General features: G+C 53.6%; 1 protein-coding gene across 3 annotated transcripts in view; it reads right to left on the bottom strand.

Annotated features, from left to right (window-relative positions):
• LOC119962174 (5'-AMP-activated protein kinase subunit gamma-1-like) overlaps positions 1-25,013 on the bottom strand; it is a 66,670-nt gene that overhangs the window by 30,478 nt on the left and 11,179 nt on the right. For all 3 annotated transcript variants that reach the window (XM_038790122.1, XM_038790121.1, XM_038790123.1), the window contains exons 3-6: positions 24,499-24,605; positions 15,419-15,500; positions 3,338-3,396; positions 1,476-1,521 (exon numbers count right to left, since the gene is read on the bottom strand). In XM_038790122.1, coding sequence (XP_038646050.1) covers positions 1,476-1,521; positions 3,338-3,396; positions 15,419-15,500; positions 24,499-24,605 — 294 coding nt within the window. The remainder of the gene's footprint in view (positions 1-1,475; positions 1,522-3,337; positions 3,397-15,418; positions 15,501-24,498; positions 24,606-25,013) is intronic.

Genomic DNA, 25,013 nt, shown 5'->3' with positions numbered 1-25,013 from the left:
ACCCTTGGGCAGGCCACTCTGGCACTGTCAACATGGCACTGCCATCATGGCACCCTGGTAGTGCTCCTGCCAGCTTTGCAGTGCCACCTGGGCATCTGGGTGCTGCCAGGGTGGCAAGGTGCCTGCCTGGAAGCACCAAGGTGCCTGTGTTCATGGGGGAGGGCCTGGGGGCCAGCCTGCCCTGTCCTAGACCATTCAGGTGCCTCCGATGGCCCGGGAGACCTCCTGGGTTCCGTTCCACCTGGTCCACCTTTGCGTGGGCCAGTACTAAACGGCGCCTGGCTGGGACACCCTGGGGAAGCTGGTAGATCCAGGGGCCCAATAGGGTTTTGAACCTCCTTAGGCATGTGCGGCTTGGTCCCACCCATTGTGCGCCTCGTGAGATCTGGTTAGTGATGTGTTATCAGTGTGTGTCTAACATCGACTGCAACTGGATGCAGTAAAATGAGAAACAGGCTTCTGACACAGGAGATGGTCCAACACTGTTTTATTGAACCTGCTGATTGCTGTACATAATCTTCTATGGGTTGACACTCTATTAACCTAACTGATAACCTCCTACTGGCTTGACCAGACTAGCTCTCTATCACATGGTGATGATGTTCATTGGCCTGTGCACTGCGACTATCTCCCCGGCCGTGTCCTGTGAGAGGCGGAGAGCCTTAATGCCCTGTGGGCTTTATAGTGGTAGTGTCCTGTGTGGTGATTGGTTGTTCTGTGTCGTGTGTGTTTATTGGTTATCCTATGTGTCAATCACTGCCTGTCTGCATCTCATGATATACACGCGTCCCGTTCGGGTGCAACGCGGCTGATAGATCGTGGTCCTGTGTCACAGCTAATAAATGAAATGATATGAAAATGAAATGAAATCAAATCAAATCAAAATGAAATGAAAAATGGTTATTGTCACAAGTAGGCTTCAAATGAAATTACTGTGAAAAGCCCCTAGTCGCCACATTCCGGCGCCTGTTCGGGGAGGCTGGTATGGGACTTGAACCGTGCTGCTGGCCTGCCTTGGTCTGCTTTCAAAGCCAGCGATTTAGTCCTCCATATGTCTTCTTTACTACTGTATGTACCTGCCTTGCTACATGAAGGGACCAGTGTACATGCATAGAGAGGTCCCACTGATCCAGGGTCCTGCTATTTATCATGTATTCCCTTGCCCTATAAATACTGTGGCTGCAAGAGCAGGTCAAAAGCTGGGAATCCTGCGGAGAGTGACTCACGTCCTGACGCCCCAAAGCCTGTCCAACATCTACAAGACCCAAATCGGGAGTGTGATGGAATACACTCCACTTCCCTGGATGAGTGCAGCTCCATCAACGCCGATGAAGCTCAACAAGATTCAGGACAGAGCAGCCCCGTATAATCAGCACCAGCCCAATGATTCACTCTCTGCTGAATGAAGGACACAATCACACGCACACACTCCGCATAGCACACACTTAACCACAACTGTGCCCCCACCCACTCACCTCGCCAAGTCTCAATCCTGTGATTCTCCAATTCGTAGATTTGTACCTGGAAGAGAAAGTTCGAGATCAAATATTACCCTTGATCAAATAAAAAAATCGAAACAACAGCTTTTCACAAAGGTGCCGGGGTCTGAAAACAGTGGGCTGGATTCTCCCACAATGGGGCTATGTCCCCCTCTCCAGCGTAAAAACGCTGGCGTTTCACTTCGAAGCTTCCTGAAGTACGTTTGAGCTGATTCAATGCCCTGCAGGGGGCTAACAGGGACCCGGAGTAATTCACGCAGCTCTAGCTGTGGATACGGGCCCCCGCACTTCTGGATCAATTCCGCGCATGCGCACGGCGGTGGCCTCCAGCAGCCGCGCCGAGCGCCATGTACGACACGGATCGTGGAGGCAGACGAAGAATGTAGGCCACCCCCGATAGGCCGAGCGCCCGAAGATCCGACCGGCCCGATCTGTCCCCCTACCGCCCATTAGGACCCCCCCCCCCCCCCACGGTGCCCGATCCACCCGCCCCCCACCAGGGCAGCCACAGACCCACGGGAGGTTCCTGAACGGTGATAGGTGGTCCAAACCATGCCATCGGGAACTCAGCCAGTCGGGAGCATAGGATTGCTGGGCTGGCCTCTGTCAATGGGCCCACAGGCGCGCGGAGTACATACAACATACAACATACAGTGCAGAAGGAGGCCCTTCGGCCCATCGAGTCTACACCGGCCCACTTAAGCCCTCACTTCCACCCTATCCCCGTAACCCAATAACCCCAACTCAACTTTTTTTTGGTCACTAAGGGCAATTTATCATGGCCAATCCACCTAACCTGCACATCTTTGGACTGTGGGAGGAAACCGGAGCACCCGGAGGAAACCCACGCAGACACGGGAAGAACGTGCAGACTCTGCACAGACAGTGACCCAAGGCGGGAATCGAACCTGGGACCCTGGCGCTGTGAAGCCACAGTGCTATCCACTTGTGCCACCGTGCTGCCTGTAACTCCACGAAAACGCTGATTCTCGGGTCGCTGAGAATGGCTGGATGGCGGCAGGCCCGAATCCGGCACGAAAGTTGATTCTCCACCCCCCGCGCCAAACGCCATTTCGGCACGGGGCTGCGGAGAATCCAGCGCAGTGTTCCTCATACCAATTCTAACCTTCAATGGCCTCAGCCCCCTCCCCGCTCCTCTCTGTAACCTCCTCCGGCTCTCCAAACCTCTGAGCTGCTCCTATCCCCTGGTTGGCGGCCGGGGTTTCAGCTGGCTGGACCCCAAACTCAGGAACATCCTCCGGAAACCACTACCACTCCCTAAACTTGCTGCCTTGACGTTTATGAGCACCTATTTTAACATCTCCTTGGTTGAAACAGTGTTAAATATTTGCCTGTTTATGCTCTTGCGAAGCACTTTAGTTAAAACCGCAATGTAAATGTAATTTGTTCATAATGTACCCAACAGTGTATTGTGAAGGTGACTCTTCTCTCTGCTCCTTACATCTCTTCAGCTACCAGCCTCAAAGAGAGAGAGATTGCACCAATGGACCTCCATTGGAAAGGTCCATAATTACACTTGGCAAAGCGTTGCAGTGCTTTGCCATTGCCTTTTGCAATGAAGCTGACCAGGCCATCAAGCCCCCGAGTGGGACTTGACACTGGAGCTTCTGTCCAGGAGTAGAGGTCAGAGGTCGGGACACTATCCACTGCATCACAAGACCTCCCCACCCCTGCTCAAAGGGGTCCAATCCCCTTTGTCGTCGTCTCTAAGGAGACAACATGGTGGCAGGTACCATTGACTACAACCCCTTCCAGCCTCTGTTCAACCCGAGAAAAGCTCATCTTGGTCAAAGAGAAGGACTAAAATTGTCCCTTACCATTGGAGATGTGTAAAATCTGTGCAATATGTTGATGAAGTCGGTAATCGTCAGCATGCCTGGGGAGAAGAAAGATGGCTATGGGTCAGCATTAACATCAACAGGGCAAGCAAGCGAAGGAGAGTGAGAGAGAGAGAGAGAGACCGTCTCTTCCCTACTACCATGGCACAGTCTTGAAACATTCAATCCTGCCAGATTGGCAAAACAAATCCCCCAAATCCATATTAGAATCTGAATTATTCAGTCAGTGTTGCCATTGATTCTGATCACTGTCTGCAGAAGGGGTTCTGCCTATACAGCAGTGGCTCTGGAAGATATACAGGAGATTCTCATTCTCAGTAATGTCAGGGAACAGGAGGAAACCGGAAACTTGGCCCAGTGTCGCTGGAATAAAGTGGCAAAGAACCTCCAGTCCTAATCCCACCACCCCAGCCCCACTTGGGTCTTTACCTGCTCTGACTGGGAAAGCAAAGAGCCAAACAAAGGAAGTACAAGGTCATCCTTCATCTCTGTGCAGTCTGGCTGCGCTCTGTGTCCGATTGCCCGAGTGAGGAGCACTTTTGTCACAAGGCCTATTCCAGGGCATTGAGCAAACGATCTAAAGTCGCATTCTGGAGAACTGAGGGCTCATGGTGACACAGTGGTGAGCACTGCGGCCTCACAACGCCAGGGACCCCGGGTTCAATTCCGACCTCGGGTGACTGCCAGCGTGGGGTTTCCTCCGGGTGCTCCGGTTTCCTCCCACAGTCCAGGTTGGCTGGATTAGCCATGTTAAATTGACCCTAAGTGTCCAAAGATGAGGTGCGGTTAAAGGGATGGGGCAGGGGATTGGGCCTAGGTATGGTGTTCTTTCGAAGGGCCGGTGCAGACTTGATGGGCTGAATGGCCTCCTTCTGAACTGTAGGCAATCTATGATTCTATGATTCAGCAGTCTGTGGGACATTCACTCATCCACCCAATACAAACAGCACGACACAATTCCTTATTGTACCTGAAATTGTAACAATCTTCTTGAGCCATTGTTGCTCATTATGGTGTGCTTCAGGATAGTTAGAAGTCTTACAACACCAGGTTAAAGTCCAACAGGTTTATTTCGAATCGCTAGCTTTTGGAGCGCAGCTCCTTCCTCAGGTGAATCCAGTCACCTGAGGAAGGAGCTGCGCTCCGAAAGCTAGTGCTTCAAAACAAACCTGTTGGACTTTAACCTGGTGTTGTAAGACTTCTTACTGTGCTCACCCTGATAAGTGCGAGGCGATTCACTTTGGTAGAGAAAATTTGAATGCGGATTACAGGGTCAACGGTAGGGTTCTGAGGAATGTGGAGGAACAGAGAGATCTTGACGTTCATGTCGACAGATCTCTGAAGGTTGCCACTCAAGTGGATAGAGCCGTGAAGAAGGCCTATAGTGTTAGCGTTTATTTACAGGGGGCTTGAAGGGCAGCACGGTGGCACAGTGGTTAGCATTGCTGCCTACGGCGCTGAGGACCCGGGTTTGAATCCCGGCCCTGGGTCACTGTCCGTGTGGAGTTTGCACATTCTCCCCGTGTCTGCGTGGGTTTCGCCCCCACACCCCAAAAGATGTGCAGGATAGGTGGATTGGTCATGCTAAATTGCCCCTTAATTGGAAAAGGTAATTGGGTACTCTAAATTAAAAAAGAAAAAACAGGGGGCTTGAGTTTAAGAGCCGCGGGGTTATGCTGCAACTGTACAGGACCCTGGTGAGACCACATTTGGATTATTGTGTGCAGTTCTGGTCACCTCATTATCTGGATCGACGCAGGCTGGAAGGGCCGAAGGGCCTGTTCCTGTGCTGTAATTCTCTTTGTCTTTGTTTATCATTATGGGAAGGATGTGGAAGCATTGGAAAGGGTGCAAAGGAGATTTACCAGGATGCTGCCTGGTTTGCAGGATAGGTCTTATCAGGAAAGGTTGAGGGAGCTAGGGCTTTTCTCTTTGGAGAGGAGGATGAGAGGCGACTTAATAGAGATTTATAAGATGATGAGGGGGATAGATAGAGTGGACGTGGTTAGGGTGTGGAATGGACTGCCTGCTGTGATAGTGGAGTCGGACACTTTAAGAACTTTCAAGCGGTTATTGGATAGGCACATGGAGCACACCAGAATGACAGGGAGTGGGATAGCTTAATCTTGGTTTCAGACAATGCTCGGCACAACATCGAGGGCTGAAGGGCCTGTTCTGTGCTGTACTGTTCTATGTTCTATGTTCACCCCAGTCCAACACCGGCATTTCCACATCACAGGTTCAGGATGGGCAGTACGTCTCTAAGTCAGAAGCTTTGTGGATTGTGAGTCACACAGTCAGAGGGTCAGTACTGAAGGAGTGCTGCACTGTCAGAGGGTCAGTACTGAGGGAGTGCAGCACTGTCAGAGGGTCAGTACTGAGGGAGTGCTGCACTGTCAGAGGGTTAGTACTGAGGGAGCGCTGGACTGTCAGAGGGTCAGTACTGAGGGAGTGCCGCACTGTCAGAGGGTCAGTACTGAGGGAGTGCCGCACTGTCAGAGGGTCAGTACTGAGGGAGTGCTGCACTGTCAGAGGGTCAGTACTGAGGGAGTGCTGCACTGTCAGAGGGTTAGTACTGAGGGAGTGCCGCACTGTCAGAGCGTGAGTACTGAGGGAGTGCCGCACTGTCAGAGCGTGAGTACTGAGGGAGAGCTGCACTGTCGGAGGGTGAGTGCTGCACTGTCAGAGGGTCAGTACTGAGGGAGCGCCGCACTGTCAGAGGTTCAGTACTGAGGGAGTGCTGCACTGTCAGAGGGTCAGTACTGAGGGAATGCTGCACTGTCAGAGGGTCAGTACTGAGGGAGTGGTGCACTGTCAGAGGGTCAGTACTGAGGGAGTGCTGCCCTGTCAGAGGGTCAGTACTGAGGGAGTGCCGCACTGTCGGAGGGTCAGCACTGAGGGAGAGCTGCACTATCAGTGGGTCATTACTGAGGGAGTGCTGCACTGTCAGAGGGTCAGTACTGAGGGAGTGCTGCCCTGTCAGAGGGTCAGTACTTAGGGAGTGCTGCCCTGTCAGAGGGTCAGTACTTAGGGAGTGCCGCACTGTCAGAGGGTCAGTACTGAGGGAGTGCTGCACGGTCAGAGGGTCAGTACTTAGGGAGTGCTGCACTGTCAGAGGGTCAGTACTGAGGGAATGCTGCACTGTCAGAGGGTCAGTACTGAGGGAGTGCTGCACGGTCAGAGGGTCAGTACTGAGGGGTGCCGCACTGTCAGAGGGTCAGTACTGAGGGAGTGCTGCACTGTCAGAGGGTCAGTACTGAGGGAGTGCTGCACTGTCAGAGGGTCAGTACTGAGGGAGTGCCGCACTGTCAGAGGGTCAGTACTGTGGGAGTGCTGCACGGTCAGAGGGTCAGTACTTAGGGAGTGCAGCACTGTCAGAGGGTCAGTACTGTGGGAGTGCCGCACTGTCAGAGGGTCAGTACTGAGAGAGTGCCGCACTGTCAGAGGGTCAGTACTGAGGGAGTGCTTCACTGTCAGAGGGTCAGTACTGTGGGAGTGCTGCACTGTCAGAGGGTCAGTACTGAGGGAGTGCAGCACTGTCAGAGGGGCAGTACTGAGGGAGTGCCGCACTGTCAGAGGGTCAGTACTGAGGGAGTGCCGCACTGTCAGAGGGTCAGTACTGAGGAAGTGCTGCACTGTCGGAGGGTCAGTACTGAGGGAGTGCTGCACTGTCAGAGGGTCAGTACTGAGGGAGTGCTGCACGGTCAGAGGGTCAGTACTGAGGGAGTGCTGCACTGTCAGAGGGTCAGTACTGAGGGAGTGCTGCACTGTCAGAGGGTCAGTACTGAGGGAGAGCGGCACTGTCAGAGGGTCAGTACTGAGGGAGTGCTGCACTGTCAGAGGGTCAGTACTTAGGCAGTGCTGCACTGTCAGAGGGTCAGTACTGAGGGAGTGCCGCACTGTCAGAGGGTCAGTACTGAGGGAGTGCTGCACTGTCAGAGGGTCAGTACTGAGGGAGTGCTGCACTGTCAGAGGGTCAGTACTGTGGGAGTGCTGCACTGTCAGAGGGTCAGTACTGAGGGAGTGCTGCACTGTCAGAGGGTCAGTACTGAGGGAGTGCTGCACTGTCAGAGGGTCAGTACTGAGGGAGTGCTGCACTGTCAGGGGGTCAGTACTGAGGGAGTGCTGCCCTGTCAGAGGGTCAGTACTGAGGGAGTGCCGCACTGTCGGAGGGTCAGTACTGAGGGAGAGCTGCACTATCAGTGGGTCATTACTGAGGGAGTGCTGCACTGTCAGAGGGTCAGTACTGAGGGAGTGCCGCACTGTCAGAGGGTCAGTACTGAGGGAGAGCTGCACTGTCAGAGGGTCAGTACTGAGGGAGTGCTGCACTGTCAGAGGGTCAGTACTGAGGGAGTGGTGCACTGTCAGAGGGTCAGTACTGAGGGAGTGCTGCCCTGTCAGAGGGTCAGTACTGAGGGAGTGCTGCACTGTCAGAGGGTCAGTACTGAGGGAGTGCAGCACTGTCAAAGGGTCAGTACTGAGGGAGTGCTGCACTGTCAGAGGGTCAGTACTTAGGGAGTGCTGCACTGTCAGAGGGTCAGTACTGAGGGAGTGCCGCACTGTCAGAGGGTCAGTACTGAGGGAGTGCTGCACTGTCAGAGGGTCAGTACTGAGGGAGTGCTGCACTGTCAGAGGGTCAGTACTGAGGGAGTGCTGCACTGTCAGAGGGTCAGTACTGAGGGAGTGCTGCACTGTCAGAGGGTCAGTACTGAGGGAGTGCTGCACTGTCAGAGGGTCAGTACTGAGGGAGTGGTGCACTGTCAGAGGGTCAGTACTGAGGGAGTGCTGCCCTGTCAGAGGGTCAGTACTTAGGGAGTGCTGCCCTGTCAGAGGGTCAGTACTTAGGGAGTGCCGCACTGTCAGAGGGTCAGTACTGAGGGAGTGCTGCACGGTCAGAGGGTCAGTACTTAGGGAGTGCTGCACTGTCAGAGGGTCAGTACTGAGGGAATGCTGCACTGTCAGAGGGTCAGTACTGAGGGAGTGCTGCACGGTCAGAGGGTCAGTACTGAGGGGTGCCGCACTGTCAGAGGGTCAGTACTGAGGGAGTGCTGCACTGTCAGAGGGTCAGTACTGAGGGAGTGCTGCACTGTCAGAGGGTCAGTACTGAGGGAGTGCCGCACTGTCAGAGGGTCACTACTGTGGGAGTGCTGCACGGTCAGAGGGTCAGTACTTAGGGAGTGCAGCACTGTCAGAGGGTCAGTACTGTGGGAGTGCCGCACTGTCAGAGGGTCAGTACTGAGGGAGTGCCGCACTGTCAGAGGGTCAGTACTGAGGGAGTGCTTCACTGTCAGAGGGTCAGTACTGTGGGAGTGCTGCACTGTCAGAGGGTCAGTACTGAGGGAGTGCAGCACTGTCAGAGGGGCAGTACTGAGGGAGTGCCGCACTGTCAGAGGGTCAGTACTGAGGGAGTGCCGCACTGTCAGAGGGTCAGTACTGAGGAAGTGCTGCACTGTCGGAGGGTCAGTACTGAGGGAGTGCTGCACTGTCAGAGGGTCAGTACTGAGGGAGTGCTGCACGGTCAGAGGGTCAGTACTGAGGGAGTGCTGCACTGTCAGAGGGTCAGTACTGAGGGAGTGCTGCACTGTCAGAGGGTCAGTACTGAGGGAGAGCGGCACTGTCAGAGGGTCAGTACTGAGGGAGTGCTGCACTGTCAGAGGGTCAGTACTTAGGCAGTGCTGCACTGTCAGAGGGTCAGTACTGAGGGAGTGCCGCACTGTCAGAGGGTCAGTACTGAGGGAGTGCTGCACTGTCAGAGGGTCAGTACTGAGGGAGTGCTGCACTGTCAGAGGGTCAGTACTGTGGGAGTGCTGCACTGTCAGAGGGTCAGTACTGAGGGAGTGCTGCACTGTCAGAGGGTCAGTACTGAGGGAGTGCTGCACTGTCAGAGGGTCAGTACTGAGGGAGTGCTGCACTGTCAGGGGGTCAGTACTGAGGGAGTGCTGCCCTGTCAGAGGGTCAGTACTGAGGGAGTGCCGCACTGTCGGAGGGTCAGTACTGAGGGAGAGCTGCACTATCAGTGGGTCATTACTGAGGGAGTGCTGCACTGTCAGAGGGTCAGTACTGAGGGAGTGCCGCACTGTCAGAGGGTCAGTACTGAGGGAGAGCTGCACTGTCAGAGGGTCAGTACTGAGGGAGTGCTGCACTGTCAGAGGGTCAGTACTGAGGGAGTGGTGCACTGTCAGAGGGTCAGTACTGAGGGAGTGCTGCCCTGTCAGAGGGTCAGTACTGAGGGAGTGCTGCACTGTCAGAGGGTCAGTACTGAGGGAGTGCAGCACTGTCAAAGGGTCAGTACTGAGGGAGTGCTGCACTGTCAGAGGGTCAGTACTTAGGGAGTGCTGCACTGTCAGAGGGTCAGTACTGAGGGAGTGCCGCACTGTCAGAGGGTCAGTACTGAGGGAGTGCTGCACTGTCAGAGGGTCAGTACTGAGTGAGTGCTGCACTGTCAGAGGGTCAGTACTGAGGGAGTGCTGCACTGTCAGAGGGTCAGTACTGAGGGAGTGCTGCACTGTCAGAGGGTCAGTACTGAGGGAGTGCTGCACTGTCAGAGGGTCAGTACTGAGGGAGTGGTGCACTGTCAGAGGGTCAGTACTGAGGGAGTGCTGCCCTGTCAGAGGGTCAGTACTGAGGGAGTGCCGCACTGTCAAAGGGTCAGTACTGAGGGAGTGCTGCACTGTCAGAGGGTCAGTACTGAGGGAGTGCCGCACTGTCAGAGGGTCAGTACTGAGGGAGTGCTGCACTGTCAGAGGGTCAGTACTGAGGGAGTGCTGCACTGTCAGAGGGTCAGTACTGAGGGAGTGCTGCACTGTCAGAGGGTCAGTACTGAGGGAGTTGTGCACTGTCAGAGGGTCAGTACTGAGGGAGTGCTGCCCTGTCAGAGGGTCAGTACTTAGGGAGTGCTGCCCTGTCAGAGGGTCAGTACTTAGGGAGTGCCGCACTGTCAGAGGGTCAGTACTGAGGGAATGCTGCACGGTCAGAGGGTCAGTACTTAGAGAGTGCTGCACTGTCAGAGGGTCAGTACTGAGGGAATGCTGCACTGTCAGAGGGTCAGTACTGAGGGAGTGCTGCACGGTCAGAGGGTCAGTACTGAGGGGTGCCGCACTGTCAGAGGGTCAGTACTGAGGGAGTGCTGCACTGTCAGAGGGTCAGTACTGAGGGAGTGCTGCACTGTCAGAGGGTCAGTACTGAGGGAGTGCCGCACTGTCAGAGGGTCAGTACTGAGGGAGTGCCACACTGTCAGAGGGTCAGTACTGAGGGAGTGCTGCCCTGTCAGAGGGTCAGTACTTAGGGAGTGCTGCCCTGTCAGAGGGTCAGTACTTAGGGAGTGCCGCACTGTCAGAGGGTCAGTACTGAGGGAGTGCTGCCCTGTCAGAGGGTCAGTACTTAGGGAGTGCTGCCCTGTCAGAGGGTCAGTACTTAGGGAGTGCCGCACTGTCAGAGGGTCAGTACTGAGGGAGTGCTGCACGGTCAGAGGGTCAGTACTTAGGGAGTGCTGCACTGTCAGAGGGTCAGCACTGAGGGAATGCTGCACTGTCAGAGGGTCAGTACTGAGGGAGTGCTGCACGGTCAGAGGGTCAGTACTGAGGGAGTGCTGCACTGTCAGAGGGTCAGTACTGAGGGAGTGCTGCACTGTCAGAGGGTCAGTACTGAGGGAGTGCTGCACTGTCAGAGGGTCAGTACTGTGGGAGTGCTGCACTGTCAGAGGGTCAGTACTGAGGAAGTGCTGCACTGTCAGAGGGTCAGTACTGAGGGAGTGCTGCACTGTCAGAGGGTCAGTACTGAGGGAGTGCTGCACGGTCAGAGGGTCAGTACTGAGGGAGTGCTGCACTGTCAGAGGGTCAGTACTGAGGGAGTGCTGCACTGTCAGAGGGTCAGTACTGAGGGAGAGCTGCACTGTCAGAGGGTCAGTACTGAGGGAGTGCTGCACTGTCAGAGGGTCAGTACTTAGGGAGTGCCGCACTGTCAGAGGGTCAGTACTGAGGGAGTGCCGCACTGTCAGAGGGTCAGTACTGAGGGAGTGCTGCACTGTCAGAGGGTCAGTACTGAGGGAGTGCTGCACTGTCAGAGGGTCAGTACTGTGGGAGTGCTGCACTGTCAGAGGGTCAGTACTGAGGGAGTGCTGCACTGTCAGAGGGTCAGTACTGAGGGAGTGCTGCACTGTCAGAGGGTCAGTACTGAGGGAGTGCTGCACTGTCAGGGGGTCAGTACTTAGGGAGTGCTGCCCTGTCAGAGGGTCAGTACTGAGGGAGTGCCGCACTGTCGGAGGGTCAGTACTGAGGGAGAGCTGCACTATCAGTGGGTCATTACTGAGGGAGTGCCGCACTGTCAGAGGGTCAGTACTGAGGGAGTGCCGCACTGTCAGAGGGTCAGTACTGAGGGAGAGCTGCACTGTCAGAGGGTCAGTACTGAGGGAGTGCTGCACTGTCAGAGGGTCAGTACTGAGGGAGTGGTGCACTGTCAGAGGGTCAGTACTGAGGGAGTGCTGCCCTGTCAGAGGGTCAGTACTGAGGGAGTGCTGCACTGTCAGAGGGTCAGTACTGAGGGAGTGCAGCACTGTCAAAGGGTCAGTACTGAGGGAGTGCTGCACTGTCAGAGGGTCAGTACTTAGGGAGTGCTGCACTGTCAGAGGGTCAGTACTGAGGGAGTGCCGCACTGTCAGAGGGTCAGTACTGAGGGAGTGCTGCACTGTCAGAGGGTCAGTACTGAGGGAGTGCTGCACTGTCAGAGGGTCAGTACTGAGGGAGTGCTGCACTGTCAGAGGGTCAGTACTGAGGGAGTGCTGCACTGTCAGAGGGTCAGTACTGAGGGAGTGCTGCACTGTCAGAGGGTCAGTACTGAGGGAGTGGTGCACTGTCAGAGGGTCAGTACTGAGGGAGTGCTGCCCTGTCAGAGGGTCAGTACTGAGGGAGTGCCGCACTTTCAGAGGGTCAGTACTGAGGGAGTGCTGCACTGTCAGAGGGTCAGTACTGAGGGAGTGCCGCACTGTCAGAGGGTCAGTACTGAGGGAGTGCTGCACTGTCAGAGGGTCAGTACTGAGGGAGTGCCGCACTGTCAGAAGGTCAGTACTGAGGGAGTGCCGCACTGTCAGAGGGTCAGTACTGAGGGAGTGCTGCACTGTCAGAGGGTCAGTACTGAGGGAGTGCTGCACTGTCAGAGGGTCAGTACTGTGGGAGTGCTGCACTGTCAGAGGGTCAGTACTGAGGGAGTGCTGCACTGTCAGAGGGTCAGTACTGAGGGAGTGCTGCACTGTCAGAGGGTCAGTACTGTGGGAGTGCTGCACTGTAAGAGGGTTAGTACTGAGGGAGTGCTGCACTGTCAGAGGGTCAGTACTGAGGGAGTGCTGCACTGTCAGAGGATCAGTACTGTGGGAGTGCTGCACTGTAAGAGGGTTAGTACTGAGGGAGTGCTGCACCGTCAGAGGGTCAGTACTGAGGGAGTGCTGCACTGTCAGAGGGTCAGTACTGAGGGAGTGCTGCACTGTCAGAGGGTCGGTACTGAGGGAGTGCTACACTGTCAGAGGGTCAGTACTGAGGGAGTGCTGCACTGTCAGAGGGGCAGTACTGAGGGAGTGCCGCACTGTCAGAGGGTCAGTACTGAGGGAGTGCCGCACTGTCAGAGGGTCAGTACTGAGGAAGTGCTGCACTGTCGGAGGGTCAGTACTGAGGGAGTGCTGCACTGTCAGAGGGTCAGTACTGAGGGAGTGCTGCACGGTCAGAGGGTCAGTACTGAGGGAGTGCTGCACTGTCAGAGGGTCAGTACTGAGGGAGTGCTGCACTGTCAGAGGGTCAGTACTGAGGGAGAGCTGCACTGTCAGAGGGTCAGTACTGAGGGAGTGCAGCACTGTCAAAGGGTCAGTACTGAGGGAGTGCTGCACTGTCAGAGGGTCAGTACTTAGGGAGTGCTGCACTGTCAGAGGGTCAGTACTGAGGGAGTGCCGCACTGTCAGAAGGTCAGTACTGAGGGAGTGCTGCACTGTCAGAGGGTCAGTACTGAGGGAGTGCTGCACTGTCAGAGGGTCAGTACTGTGGGAGTGCTGCACTGTCAGAGGGTCAGTACTGAGGGAGTGCTGCACTGTCAGAGGGTCAGTACTGAGGGAGTGCTGCACTGTCAGAGGGTCAGTACTGAGGGAGTGCTGCACTGTCAGGGGGTCAGTACTGAGGGAGTGCTGCCCTGTCAGAGGGTCAGTACTGAGGGAGTGCCGCACTGTCGGAGGGTCAGTACTGAGGGAGAGCTGCACTATCAGTGGGTCATTACTGAGGGAGTGCTGCACTGTCAGAGGGTCAGTACTGAGGGAGTGCCGTACTGTCAGAGGGTCAGTACTGAGGGAGAGCTGCACTGTCAGAGGGTCAGTACTGAGGGAGTGCTGCACTGTCAGAGGGTCAGTACTGAGGGAGTGGTGCACTGTCAGAGGGTCAGTACTGAGGGAGTGCTGCCCTGTCAGAGGGTCAGTACTGAGGGAGTGCTGCACTGTCAGAGGGTCAGTACTGAGGGAGTGCAGCACTGTCAAAGGGTCAGTACTGAGGGAGTGCTGCACTGTCAGAGGGTCAGTACTTAGGGAGTGCTGCACTGTCAGAGGGTCAGTACTGAGGGAGTGCCGCACTGTCAGAGGGTCAGTACTGAGGGAGTGCTGCACTGTCAGAGGGTCAGTACTGAGGGAGTGCTGCACTGTCAGAGGGTCAGTACTGAGGGAGTGCTGCACTGTCAGAGGGTCAGTACTGAGGGAGTGCTGCACTGTCAGAGGGTCAGTACTGAGGGAGTGCTGCCCTGTCAGAGGGTCAGTACTGAGGGAGTGGTGCACTGTCAGAGGGTTAGTACTGAGGGAGTGCTGCCCTGTCAGAGGGTCAGTACTGAGGGAGTGCCGCACTGTCAGAGGGTCAGTACTGAGGGAGTGCTGCACTGTCAGAGGGTCAGTACTGAGGGAGTGCCGCACTGTCAGAGGGTCAGTACTGAGGGAGTGCTACACTGTCAGAGGGTCAGTACTGAGGGAGTGCAGCACTGTCAGAGGGTCAGTACTGAGGGAGTGCTGCACTGTCAGAGGGTCAGTACTGAGGGAGTGCTGCACTGTCAGAGGGTCAGTACTGAGGGAGCGCTGCACTGTCGGAGGGTTAGTACTGAGGGAGTGCTGCCCTGTCAGAGATGCTGTCTTCTGAACGAGACAGTAAATTAAGATCCTGGGCGGGATTCTGCTTCTGGGGACTAAGTTCCCACGCCTCCCGGAAAACAGGCGAGAATCACTCCGGACATTTCCCTCGATGGTCCGGAGTGATTCTCCATTTTCCAGGGGGCTAGCAGAGCCCCGGCCTGCGTCCCATAGCTCTGGCTCCTGGTGGGGACCTGCTAACCAAACCATGCGGCCGCGCATGCGCACGGCGGCCCACCTTGGCACGGGCGCCGCAGACATGGCGGATAGCTCCCTCCCAGGTCACGATGGCCCGCCGACCGGTGGCCCCCAATCGCGGGCCTGGCCACCAGTGAGGCCCCCCCCCCCCCCCCACCAGGACCGCCACCGCGGCTGCGGGTCCCAGCTCCCGCCGGGTGGTACCACATGTAAACCACGCCGGCGGGAGTTTGGCCGGTCGACCGCGGAGAATCGCCACGGGGGCCTGTTCCAACGGCCCCATCCACCGACATTTATTGCCCATCCCGAGTTGCCCTTCAGAAGATTGGTGCAAAAGTTCCCAAAGCCAGTCTTGAAGAAGAACAGGGGAGTTCTCACAATATTTATCCCTGGTCATAATTTATCCCTCAGCCAAGATCAATGTAACAGATTCGCTGTCCATTATCACATTGCTGTTCGTGGGAACTTGCTGTGTGAAGAGTAGCTGCTGCGTTTCCAATATTACAACAGTGACTAGTTGGCAAGATGCTCTGTAAATGTAATGAAAACAGTGACGACATTTAAAAACAGAACATTGCCTGTAAAGTACTTTTGGACATCCTGCGGTCATTTATGAAAGGCCCTTTGGAAATGCAAGTTTGATGTTGTGGGTCAATTCTTACCGACAATCAAATCTCCCAGATTCTGTTCCCGTCATGTTCAGATGAAAGGGGTTTAAAACTCACCGACAAAGCGCTGTTCTTTATTGTTCCAGAGTGGAGCTGCTCTCACTCCGTTTGCGACCATTGCCAAGAACGCTTTCTTCACCTGTGTAGAAACCAGAAAACAACTTTCCTCTAGTTCTGGGGTTCCCCCCCCCCCCCCCCCCCCCCCGAAGGTTGTGTCTCCCACCGTTGCCGAGAACCAGGATCAAGGACCAGGATCTGCGACACGGAATTGCCGATGGCACCTCAATAGCAATCATTTTGAGGTCGTTCAAAAAGCCACAGATTCCTTGGAAAATGTGTGTCTGAGTGGGTGGAGGAACCGAGGGATCTGGGGGTACAGTAATGACGGCCACTGACAGTAATGATCCAGTTTAACACAGTCATGCACCAAGTGAACACCATCCAAAGGGATGGAAGTTAGGGCACAGAAATTACATTAAGCTTAGTTTGCTGGAGTTATTATAAACGTTCCTGGTCTTCAGGAGAATGACGTTGAGGTACTGGAGAAGGTGCACAAATGATTTCCCAGAATAACTGCCAAAACTGAGAGGTTCATAGAATTTACAGTGCTGAAGGAAGCCATTCGGCCCATCGAGTCTGCACCAGCTCTTGGAAAGAGCACCCTACTCAAGTTCAACACCTCCACCGTATCCCACCTTATCCCCATTAGCCAGTAACCCCACCCAACACTAAGGGCAATTTTGGACACTCAGGGCAATTTATCACGGCCAATCCACCTAACCCGCACATCTTTGGACTGTGGGAGGAAACCAGAGCACCCGGAGGAAACCCATGCACACACAGGGAGAACGTGCAGACTCCGCACAGACAGTGACCCAGCCGGGAATCGAACCTGGGACCCTGGAGCTGTGAAGCCACTGTGCTATCCACAATGCTACCGTGCTGAACTCACGAAGCATTAAACAGGTTGCGGCCTTTTCCTCTAGAAACGAGAAGACTGGGCTTTGCCCAGATGGAGATCCATAAAATTATGGTAGAATTTGTTCTTTTATTTCTTGGTGTCATCTTCGTCTCAGAATGTTGACTCCGCGTCTGTCCTTTACTGTCCTCACACATTCCTTCACAATTGCTTCATAGCTCCAGGGTCCCAGGTTGGATTCCGGCTTGGGTCACTGTCTGTGCGGAGTCTGCACATCCTCCCCGTGTGTGCGTGGGTTTCCTCCAGGTGCTCCGGTTTCCTCCCACAGTCCAAAGATGTGCAGGTTAGGTGGATTGGCCATGCTAAATTGCCCTTAGTGTCCAAAATTGCCCTTAGTGTTGGGTGGGGTTACTGGGTAATGGGGATAGGGTGGAGGTGTTGACCTTGGGTAGGGAGCTCTTTCCAAAGAGCCGGTGCAGACTCGATGGGCCGAATGGCCTCCTGCACTGTACATTCTATGATTCCACAAAAGTCAACTGCCTCCAGTCCACTTGCCTGGTTGAGTGCAGCTCCAGCAACACCCAAGAATCTCAACACCCAGGGGCGGCACGGTGGCGCAGTGGTTAGCACTGCTGCCTACGACGCTGAGGACCCGGGTTCGATCCCGGACCCGGGTCACTGTCCGTGTGGCGTTTGCACATTCTCCCTGTGTCTGCGTGGGTCTCACCCCCACAAACCAAAGATGTGCAGGGTAGGTGGATTGGCCGTGCTAAATTGTCCCTTAATTGGAATTTTATTTTGACAAAAGAAGTTCAACACCATCCAGGACAAAGCAGCATGCATTATTGGCATTCTGTTTACCGCCTTCAACATTCAGTCCCTCCGCCACCAATGTACATTGGCAGCCGTGTGTAACATCTACAAGATACGCTGTAGCAAAACACTGAGGGTCCTTTGACAGGTCCTTTGACCTTCCAAACCCATGACCTCTCCCACCTAGAAGGATAAGGGCAGCAGACGCATGGGAATGCCACCATTTGCAACTTCCCCCCAAAGCAACCTTGGGCGCGATTCAACGGTCGTGTCGCGCCCGATTTGGTGATGGGACGAGGCCATTGAATCTCCCAAAAGGCTTCCAGCGGGAATTGCAACTGTCGAAAAGTCAGGGTCCCCCAGCTGGTACGGGAATTGAACTGTGCTGCTGGCCTGCCTTGGTCTGCTTTAAAAGCCAGCGATTTGAGACCATTTGGCCCATCGAGTCTGCACTGATCCTCTGATTGAGCACTCAACGCAAGCCCACTTCCCTGCCCTATCCCAAAAAGCCTAACCATCTTTGGACACTGAGGGGCAATTTAGCATGGGGCTGGATTAGCACAGGGCTAAATCACTGGCTTTGAAAGCAGACCAAGGCAGGCCAGCAGCACGGTTCAATTCCTGTACCAGCCTCCCTGAACAGGCGCCGGAATGTGGCGACTAGGGGCTTTTCACAGTAACTTCATTTGAAGCCTACTTGTGACATTTCACTTTAATGACCAATCCACCCAACCTGCAAATCTTTGGACTGTGGGAGGAAACTGGAGCACCCGGAGGAAACCCACGCACACACGGGGAGAAGGTGCGGACTCCGCGCAGTCACCCAAGGGCGGAATTGAATCCAGGTTCCTGGCGCTGTGAGGCAGCAGTGCTAATCACTGTGCCACTGTGCTGCCCCAGATTGATGTGATAAATAGACACTTGAATAATAATGATCTGGTTTGTCACCAAGATGGATTTATGAATGGGGGGATCATGTTTTATGAACCTGTTGGGGTTTTTTGAGAATGTTACTAAAAGAATTGATAAAGGGGAGGAAGTGAAGGTAGAATCAAGAAGAGGCCCTTCAGCCCATCAAGCCTGCACCGATGAAAAGCTACTCTAAATCTACACGAATCACACCTTCCAGCACTTGGCCCATAGCTTTGAAAGTTACGACTTTCCAATTGCTCATCCCAGTACTTTTAAAGATTGTGAGGTTTCATGTCTGAACTACCCTCGCAGGCCGCACATTCCAGGGCCGGGATTCTCCCCTATCCGGCGGGGCAGGGGGTCCCGGCGTGATGGAGTGGCGTGAACCACTTCGGCTTTGGGCCACCCCAAAGGTGCGGAAGTCTCTGTGCAGGAAGTCTCCGCACCTTTAGGGGCTAAGCCCTAACATTGAGGAGCTAGGCCCGTGCCGGAGTGGTTGGCGCTCTGCCAGCTAGCATGGAAGGCCTTTGGCGCCACGCCAGCCGGGGCCGAAGGGACTTCGCCGGCTGGCGGAAGTCCGCGATTGTGCCGGAGCATCAGCGGCTGCTGACGTCATCCCCGCGCATGCGCAGGGGAGGGGGTCACTTCCGCGTCCGCCATGGTGAAGACTGTGACGAAGGTGGAAGGGAAAGAGTGCCCCCACGGCACAGGCCCGCCCGCCGATCGGTGGGCCCCGATCGCGGGCCAGGCCACCATGGGGGCACCCCCCCAGGGCCAGATCGCCCCGCGCCCCCCCCAGGACCCCGGAGCCCGCCCGTGCCGCCTGCTCCCACCGGTAAGGTAGGTGGTTTGATCCACGCCGGCGGGAGAGGAGTGACAGCAACGGGAATTCGGCCCATCGCGGGCCGGAGAATCGCCAGGGGGACCACGCCGACCGACGCGGAGCGATTCCCACCCCCGCCGAATCTCTGATGCCGGAGAATTCGGGACACGGTGGGGGCGGGATTGATGCCGGCCCCCGGCGATTCTCCGATCCAGCGGGGGGTCGGAGAATCCCGCCCCAGATTCCCACCACCCTCTGGTGAATATTCTTTCCTCACATCCCTCTAAGTCCCTTGTCATTGACCCTTCAAATGGGGAATAGCTGCTTTCTCTCCTTCCCCTCCTAATCCCCTCATAATCTTATACGCCTCAATCAGGTTCCCCCTCTGCTCCAAAGAAAACAACCTGAGCTTATCCAGCCTCTCCAGTGCAATAATTTTCTTCCTATAGTGTAGCAACCAGAACTGAACTTGGCCTAACCAAAGTCTTGGGCAGTTCCAACATAATCTCCCTACTGTTATAATCTAGTAAGAAGTTTTATAACACCAGGTTAAAGTTCAACATGTTTGTTTCAAACACTAGCTTTCGGAGCACTGCACCTTCCTCAGGTGAGGAGCAGTGCTCCGAAAGCTAGTGTTTGAAACAAACATGTTGGACTTTAACCTGGTGTTGTAAGACTTCTTACTGTGCTCACCCCAGTCCATCGCCGGCATCTCCACATCATGGCTCTTATAATCTATGCCACGACTGATAAAGGTAAGTGTCCCGTACGCCTTCTTAACTACCCTATTAACCTGACCTGCCGCCCTCAGGGATCTGTGGACAAACAGCCCAAGATTCCTCTGTTCCTCTGAGTTTCCTAGTCTCCTACCACTCATTGAGTGCTCCCCTGTCTGGTTAGTCCTTCCAAAGTGCATCACCTCGCACTTTTCAGGGTTAAATTCCATCTGCCACTGATCTGCCCATCTGACTAATCCATCTATATCCTCCTGCAACCTAAGACCTTCCTCTTCACTGTCAACCACCCGGCCAATCTTTGTGTCATCTGCAAACTCACTTATCATCACCCCACCCCCCACCCTTCTATATCATTTACATATATCACAAACAATATGGGACCTAACACAGATCCCTGTGGTACACAAGCCTCTACCATCACCCTCTGTCTCCTACCACTAAGGCAATTTTGGATCCAACTTGTCACGTTACCCTGGATCCCATGTGCTTTTACCTTCTTTATAAGCCTCCCATGTGGAACCTTGTCAACGGCTTTGCTGAAATCCATGTAAACTACATCAACTGCACTCCCCTCATCTACACACCTGGTCACCTTCTCAAAAAATTCCATAAAATTTGGTAGGCATGACCTCCCTCTGACAAAGCCGTGCTGACTATTCCTGACCAAACCTTGCGTCTCCAAGTGGAGATAGATTCTGTCCTTCAGCATTTTCTCCAATAGTTTCCCTACCACTGATGTGAGACTCACTGGGCTGTAATTCCCTGGTTTATCTCTACCACCCTTCTTGAAAAATGGGACACCAGCTGTCCCATGGCTAAAGAGGAATTATAAATTTGGGTCACAACCCATATAATTCCCTCCCTTGCCTCCCACAACAGCCTGGTGTACAACTCATCCAGACCTGGGGGTTGGTCCAGTTTGAAACCCACCAAAACCTCCAGCACCTCTGTCTGAGGAACTGTATTCTCGCCAATTCCATTTTGAACACCCCCTCCCTCTCCCCCTGCACAAACCCCCCCCCCCCCCCCCCATTCTGCAGCAGACTTACCCTGAAGTAGCTGTTCCCAGTCTACTTCGATCAGATCCTGCCTTATTTTAATAAAATCAGCTTTCCCCCCAATCCAAAACCCATTTTTGGAAGACAATCTTTTTCCTTTTCCATGACAAATTTAAAATGTACAGTGTTGTGGTCACTATTACTAAAATGCTCCCCCACTGCTACCTCGAACACCTGTCCGACTTTGTTCCCCCAAATTAGGTCTCGCCCTGCACCATGTCCCTGTTGGACCTTCAACATGTTGATATAAAAAACTCTCTTGAAATGCATTTCAGGAAATCTGCACCCTCTAAAGGGCATGCTAAATTAATTTGAAGTTTCATCCTATCAATACGTGCAAGAATTCTGAAAGTCAGAGCATCAGCCTCTTTGTTTAAGGATAAAGTGTTGGATGGCTAGAAATTTGTTTTCCCATATTCCCATTCATCCCTGCTCAAGAAAGTTGGACTTTAAGCTGTAGGTCAGTTGGCCCCACCCCCTCAGCACTCCCCTCTGTCACTATTTTGCTGTTTATGGGAGCTTGCTGCATGCCAACCTGCCTGTCACTTATCCTGCGTTAACCAGTGACGACACTTCAAAGGGTACACAGCCCTTTCTGAAAGGTGGAACCACCTACAGAGCATCACTCCTTTGGTTGTTGCACTTGTTGTGTCAGCATCAATGTTGTGCTCAGGTCAGTGGTGTGGGGCTTGAAATACAGATCTTCTGACTCCTTTGTGAGAAGGGTAATACTGAACCACGGCTGACGTTTGAAAATACCAAATATGCTTGTGGTTTCCTGTCTTGCAAAACAAATCATCTGTTTTTATAAAGGTCCTGGCAATCTGGCTTTTATTCTTTTTTTTGCAATGACTGAGCTCCATGCCATCCTGGGTGGTACAGTAGCACAGTGGTTAGCACTGTCGCTTCGCGCCGCTGGGGTCCCAGGTTCGATTCCGCGCTGGGTGGCTGTCTGTGTGGAGTCTGCGCATGGGTTTCCTCCGGGTGCTCCGGTTTCCCCCTGCGGTCCAAGGACGTGCAGGTTGGGTGGATTGGCCGTGATAAATTGCCCTGAGAGGCCAAAAAGATCAGGAGGGGTTGTTGGGTTACGGGGATAGAGTGGAAGTGAGGGCTTGGGTGGGTTGGTGCAGACACGATGGGCCGAATGGCCTCCTTCTGCACTGTATGTTCCATGTTCAAATTTGAAATCCCTTCACATAATTACTCTATTTTGTTTTACATATCTCAGTGAATTGCCGACAAATCTACTGCTCTAATGCCCGCTGACTATTTGGTGGTCTATAATTCACTCCCAGCAGTGTGACTGCCCCCTTTTTATTCCTAAATTCTACCCTCAAAGTCTAATTTGAAGACCCTTTCAAGATATTGTCCCTTCTTACTGCAGAAATGGACTCCTTAATTAACAATACAACACCGCCTCCTCTTTTACCCCCTCCCCTGACCGGGAGGTACGGGAGGCAATATCCTGTTGTGGATTGAGGGCTGGTTGATAGGCTGAAAACAGAGAATAGGAATAAATGAAAATGAAAATCGCTTATTGTCACAAGTAGGCTTCAAATGAAGTTACTGTGAAAAGCCCCTAGTTGCCACATTCCGGCGCCTGTTCGGGGAGGCTGGCACAGGAATTGAACCGTGTTGCTGGTCTGCTTTAAAAGCCAGCGATTTAGCCCAGTGTGCTAAACCAGCCCCTGGATCATTCTCCCATTGGCAGGTTGTGGTCCGTGGGGTACCGCAAGGATCAGTACTTGGGCCCAGCTGTCCACAATATATCAGTGATTTGGATGTAGGGACCAAATGTAATATTTCCAAGTTTGCAAATGAGACAAGGCTCGGTGGGAATGTGTGTTGTGAGGAAGATGCAAAGCGACTTCAAGAGGATTTGGACGGATTTAGTGAGTGGGCAAGGAGATGGCAGATGGAATATAATATTGAAAAACGTGAGGTAATCCACTTTACCCACTTTACCGCAGCACGGTAGCACAAGTGGATAGCACTGTGGCTTCACAGCGCCAGGGTGTCAGGTTCGATTCCCCGCTGCGCCACTGTCTGCGGAGTCTGCACGTCCTCCCCGTGCCTGCGTGGGTTTCCTCCGGGTGCTCCGGTTTCCTCCCACAGTCCAAAGACGTGCAGGGTAGGTGGATTGGTCATGATAAATTGCCCTTAGTGACCAAAAAAAAAGGTTAGGAGAGGTTTTTGGGTTACGGGGATAGGGTGGAAGTGAGGGCTTAAGTGGGTCAGTGCAGACTCGATGGGCCAAATGGCCTCCTTCTGCACTGTATGTTCTGAACTAAAACTAAACATTGGTAGAAGAAGCAAATGTGTGTGGAGGGAGTCTTTCCTAAATGGTAAGAAATTGGAAAGTGTAGATGTACAAATGGACCTGGGTGTCCTTGTCAATAAGTCACTGAATAAAGGTGCAGCAAACTGTTAGAAAGGCTAACGGAACATTGGCCTTTATTGCAAGAGGATTTGAGTACAGGAGTAGTGAGGTCTTGTTTCAATTGTGGAGGAGCTTGGCTAGACTGCCCCTGGAGCACGGTGAGCAGTTTTGGTCCCCTTTACATAGGAAGGGTATTATTGCCGTAGAAGGGAGTGGAACGAAGATTCACCAGACTTGCTCTGGGGTTGGCGGGACTGTCCTATGAAGAGATATTGGGCAAACTGGGCCTGCATTCTCTGGAGATTCGAAGAATGAAAGGTCATCTCATTGAAACCTACAAAATACTTAAAGGAATAGACAGGTGAGATGCAGGTAAGATGTCTCCCTTGTTGGGGATTCAATTTCAAAATAAGGGGAGCCACATGGGACTGAGATGAGGAGGAATTATTTTACTCAGAGGGTTGTGAATCTTAGGAATTCTCGAGCCCAGAGGGCCGTGGAAACTCAGTCATTGAGTATGTTTAAAGTAGAGATTGACAGGTTTCTGAATACTAATGGCATAAAGGAATATGGAGATTGTGTGGGGAAAAAGGCATTGAAGTGGATCAGCAGCCATGATGGTATTGAATGGCGGAACAGGCTCGAAGGGCTGAATGGCCTCCTCATGCTCCAATATCCTTTGTCCCTGTTGTATCTTCCTCTCTTTGATGTTCTTCACTAACTTCCTCTTTTCATAGAATCGTAGAATCCCTACGTACAGAAAGAGGCCATTTGGCCCATCCAGTCTGCACCGACCCTTTGAAAGACCACCCCACCTAGCCTAGGCCCAATCCCTCGTTGTGGTAGCTCACACAAAGGGGTGATATAACATATCCAATTCACCTAACCTGCACATCTTTGGAGCGTGGGAGGAAATCGGAGCACCCGGTGGAAACCCACGCAGACGCGAGGAGAAAGTGCAAACTCCACACAGTCACCCAAGGCAGGAATCGAACCCCGGTCCCTGGCGCTGTGAGGCAGCAGTGCTAACCATTGCGCCACCGTGCTGCCCTATTTTTTTCCAGCCATTTCCAGCACGTCCTCAGTAGTCTGAGCAGGATACACGGAACAACCTCTTCCAAATCCATATTGATGGGGCAGAGAAAATATTTCCACTTCTGGGGAAAACGAAAACTACAGGCCACAAAATGGTCACAAATAAATCCAGCTGGAAATTCAGCAGAAACATCTTTACCCAGAGAGTGGTGAGAATGTGGAACCTGTTACCACAGGGAGTGGTTCAGGGGGATACCCTGAATGAAATGTTGGTTAATTGCATGAGGGTGACAGAAGGTCATGTTGATGGGGTGAGTTGAGAGGAGAAATTTATGTAGTATAAAAACCAGAACAGACCAGCTAGGCTGAATGGCCTATTTCCTTGCCCATAAATCTATGTAAACCATGCTCTTAGCTAACGTTCCTTCCCTCACACCCATTGACTCATCTCTTCTCTCACCTGCAAAGTAGTGTCAAACACCACAAGTTTGGAACTGGTTGGTATTGCATCGTAGCACTCATGGGCTTTCATGAAGTTCATGTAGATGTCAGCATCAGGTTCCAGCCCTGTCCGGGAAGAAACGGTATCAGATTAAACCGCTTTCATTGTCAACACTAAACCCCCAGATTGGGCCTCTGTCCATTCGGCCCTGTCCAGAGGGTTGTTAAGAAGGCGGACGGTGTGTTAGCTTTTATTGGTAGAGGAATTGGGCACGATTCTCCGCTGCCAACGCCGGTTGGGAGAATAGCGGGAGGGCCTCCCGACATTTTTTGCGCCCTCCCGCTATTCTCCCCCCCCCCCCCCCCCCCCCTCGCCCGACCCACGTCACGAATCGGCGTTTTTTCACGGCAGCAAACACACCTGCTTGCTGCCGTCGTAAAAACAGGCGCTGGATGCCCGTTTGGGGCGGGAGCACCACCATTGTGCTCGGGAGGGGACAGGCCCGCGATCGGTGCCCACCGATCGTCGGGCCT

Source organism: Scyliorhinus canicula, chromosome 2 (genome assembly GCF_902713615.1).
Source record: "Scyliorhinus canicula chromosome 2, sScyCan1.1, whole genome shotgun sequence".
NCBI classification, from domain to species: Eukaryota; Metazoa; Chordata; class Chondrichthyes; order Carcharhiniformes; family Scyliorhinidae; genus Scyliorhinus; species Scyliorhinus canicula.
The sequence above is the reverse complement of the archived record's forward strand: the minus strand, read 5'-3'. Positions and strand labels throughout refer to the sequence as shown.